Source organism: Portunus trituberculatus, chromosome 3 (genome assembly GCF_017591435.1).
Source record: "Portunus trituberculatus isolate SZX2019 chromosome 3, ASM1759143v1, whole genome shotgun sequence".
Classification (NCBI taxonomy): Eukaryota; Metazoa; Arthropoda; class Malacostraca; order Decapoda; family Portunidae; genus Portunus; species Portunus trituberculatus.
This window is the reverse complement of record NC_059257.1, coordinates 2,113,826-2,117,501: the sequence shown is the minus strand read 5'-3', so window position 1 is coordinate 2,117,501 and position 3,676 is coordinate 2,113,826. Positions and strand designations below refer to the sequence as shown.

At 45.0% G+C, this 3,676-nt stretch overlaps 1 protein-coding gene across 1 annotated transcript; it reads right to left on the bottom strand.

The window, feature by feature from the left end:
- Nucleotides 1-310: 310 nt before the first annotated feature.
- LOC123508379 (putative nuclease HARBI1) lies at nt 311-1,173 on the bottom strand. The gene has a single exon (XM_045262072.1). It carries the CDS (start codon nt 1,067-1,069, stop codon nt 311-313), a length of 759 nt encoding a protein of 252 aa, XP_045118007.1. The 5' UTR covers nt 1,070-1,173.
- Between the last annotated feature and the right edge of the window lie 2,503 nt (nt 1,174-3,676).

Sequence of the window (3,676 nt, the reverse complement as noted above, 5' to 3'; positions counted from 1 at the left end):
TTTTGAAACTTAACTAGAACAATTGATAAGTTACTCTACTTTAATGGGGAGTGAAAACCCGGTGAGTAGGTTACAAAATGTTAGGTTAGGTTACTTCACCTTATGGGGGAATCCAGTAAGGTTAGGGAGAAGGGTCAAGATTGTGTGAAACCGCAATATTTCAAAAATACCTAATTCATTAATTTAGCACTTTATATTAGTTTATATGAAAAAAGTGTAACTATGGGAGGCAAGTAATTAGTTGTGTATTTAGTGTGATGTGGGATAATTAATTAGATAATTTTTTATCTAAATTTTACTACTCAGTAACTTACCTGTTATAAGAAGACTGTGCTCCAGGCTGTGGTCTGAGATATGGAGTCAGTAGCCACTTCTTGCTGGGATAGCCACTATCTCCCAGTAAGTGACACCCAGCTGGGACGATGCCGTTTTCAAATATGGTGCAGAGTCCACTTTGTGCAAGTATTCTTGCATCGTGAACCGATCCCGGCCACTTTGCTACCACATCAATAATGTGGTACCGAGCATCAAACACAAACTGCACATTGATGCTGTGGTATCTTTTTCGGTTGACAAACTCTGCCTCATATTCACTTGGTGCCACAATCCTCACGTGTGTCCCATCAATGGCACCAATCACTTCAGGGAAGCCAGCAATCTGAAGAAACTCCTCCTTCCTCCTCTGAGTTTCCAGTTGGGTGACTGGAAATCGTATGAACAGGGAGAGGATGGCATTGTCTGAGAGTGCTTCCAAAGTATCACTGATGACCCTGCTGATGGTCTGCTGTGAGGGACCCAAGTCATCAGCGCTGCACTGCTGCATCTTCCCTGTAGCAAGGTACCGCAGAGTGATGATCACTTGCATCTCGGGAGAGAGGGCCTTGTTCCTTACAGTAGGTCTCTTCAGCCTTTCCCGCACCAAGTCTGTCACGAAAGTGATACCAGCACGGTCCAGCCGATATCTCTTCACCAACTCACGGTCATCTAGCTCGTTCAGAACGTCCTTCCTCTCACGAAACGCCCATCTCAGTCGCAGGTGGTGGCGGTGCAGTTTCTCTCGGGCGGCCATGTTTACATTTAGGATGAAATCTTAGGAGCGCGTCTTACTGCTAAAACACCTCGGGAGGTGTTTTAGCGGTAAGACGCGTCTTTAGGGTTTAGGATGCCGTCTTAAGGATTTAAGACTCGAATTCCGCCATTTTTGTGATTTAGGACGCCTTCTTAACGTTAGGACGTCATCTTAGTGTTTATAAGTACGGCCCCTGGTGCATTGCCTGGAACGTACTTGGTGATCATCACGGCAATAGAAACAATAAGCTGCACCATTACAATGCTCCTCTGAATGTGAGTTGAGTGCAGAGTAATTACCACATTGGGAAGCTTCCTTACACGAGCTTTTGCCGTGACCGTACCCATAGCATGAGAAGCACTGAAGAGGACGGGAAATAAAACGCCTCAGCCTAAGATTAATAGGTCCGATATTAAAACGGTCAGGGAGGGTGGAATCAAAAAAAGGTGAGAAGGACCATGTTAGAGGAGTTCCTCATCTTAGTCACCTTTTGCACAGAGGTAGGACACATTGCTAGTGTTTCCTCCTCTGGAAATTCATAAAGGTCTTGACTATAAACACAACCTTTACTATAATTAAAGGTGAAATGAGCCTTAACAGTCCCAAACATGCTGTCAGTAGGGCATGGGAGATGTTGCAACATCCTCGCTTGTGTAATATCTTTAGCTCTCACTAGCACCCCTTTACTATATTTCTTGAGGTTTCCCTCAGGAATAGTGCCGATTTCTTTAGCAAGATACCGGGAGACATGAATGAAGTTCCCACGCCCATTTCTATAGTACGCCACAAACCGACGAGGAGGAGGGATCTTGCGGACCTCAGGAACTGACTTCTCTAAATAGTTTTCAAATACATTTGGGATGTAATCTATGTCACTGTTTGAAATATTACGTGACTGGAGAAATTCAGTTTTAAAGCCATGGCCGGCGAGGGCCAGAGATGCTACATGTTCATAAGCTAAACGGGCTTCATCACATGACATAAACGTCACATAGCAGCGGTTAGAAGGAAAGTCCTTATCATAAACCAGTCGAATGCGAACAACCGTACCATACGCCTTGAGATGTGAGTGCAAGGCGTGATAGGAAAATGATGGGTTAACATTTACCATCAAGAGGGAGTCATATGCAGCAGAAACGCAACCCTCAGAAGAACTCCCAGAACAGGAGACTGCTGTGGGAGGCCCTTGTGGAGGGGAATCCTCCTTCCCAGTCAGACCTGAATATGACGTCTCGTGGGCCAGGTCAGCCACCTCACGAGAACCTGATGATTTTTTGTGTTTTTCCATAAAAAAAAAAAACAGTAACACAAAAAATTGGCTCCAGGGGCAAGAAAACCACCTACTGGGACTACAATGGGAGGGAGCGCTGGCTGCCATGGACGGGGTACCTCGTTCCCATGTCGTTTTAAAAAAAGGTCCCACATGATAAGAAAGTTTGTCCACGACAGAGCTGAGACCACCCATCCAAAGCATCCCAGCCTGGACACCCAATCATCCAGCACAGGACGGCCCCTATTGGGTGATCTCTCCAGCGGGTAGCTCCGCTGGTCCACTGGCAGCCTACGTAGGAACCATTTAGTTTGGCCCCTCACTGGCGACCTTACTAGCAAGGGTAGCCCTCTCCCCTCGAAAGGGCAGAGCAGGGGCCTAAGCCACCTCTAGCCTAGCTCGCCAGGTCACAGGGGCACGCAAGCCCCCCCACCACGACAAGGCGGTTCCCATCTGGGGGGGACTAGTTTTAGGAGCCAGGCATTTTAAAATCGATTTAAAGTCAAATGATCTAATTTATAAAACAGGATTAAAACAAAATCTAAAGTCAAATGATCTAATTTATAAAACAGGATTAAAACAAAATACAGGGTTAAAAAAAAAAAAAACATGATCTACTTATTTGGACAAGTCACACTGGAGTGACATCTGGAGTTACACTTAAGGTTGTCTCTGAAACACGAACACTTATTTGTTCTGCATCTCTGCCCCACGCGCACAGTTACATTTTGTGAAACCTTGCCCGCCTGGTGTTGATTCTGGTAAGATGGCGGAACGCAAAGAAATAACTTTGTCAAGACAGATATCCTCCATGTTCAACAGTCTTTGAGGGCATAAATCAAACTGATTTTCGGGAATAGCCCCTTCCTAGCACATCAATTTTCACCTCAATAGTGTATGTATCTGTGGAAATATTCCTGTTTAAAATAACACCTAGAATGTTCCTGGCATCACCTCTGGCACGGTCCACCAATGGTACAGGAACTGCCACATTGTCTACCACTTCACCACTTTTGAAAACGACTTTACTTCTTTTCACCATTCTCTCTGCTCGAGATAGCTGGCTCTTTTTATGCTCTCAACATGCCCAGTCAGATCGTTGTCAGTTTCTGTCGCAGAAGGAGAAGCTGATTCAGATGAAGTAAAGGCGGTGTCAGTTGAAGAGGGACTACTATACATTTCAGCGGTGGACGAGCGGTGTTTTTTGCAGATATCTCCTAAACGAATCGTTGCATGAGTATGATATTTCAACACACTACCTTGAACATCCGTTCGTAATTTATGGTTAACATATATGTGCTATGTGAGGAGTTTACTCGTGAAAAATAACACTGTTG

Bases quoted from the DNA above. Each gene is read 5' to 3' on its own strand.
- LOC123508379 (XM_045262072.1), bottom strand. From the start codon at position 1,069: ATGGCCGCCCGAGAGAAACTGCACCGCCACCACCTGCGACTGAGATGG.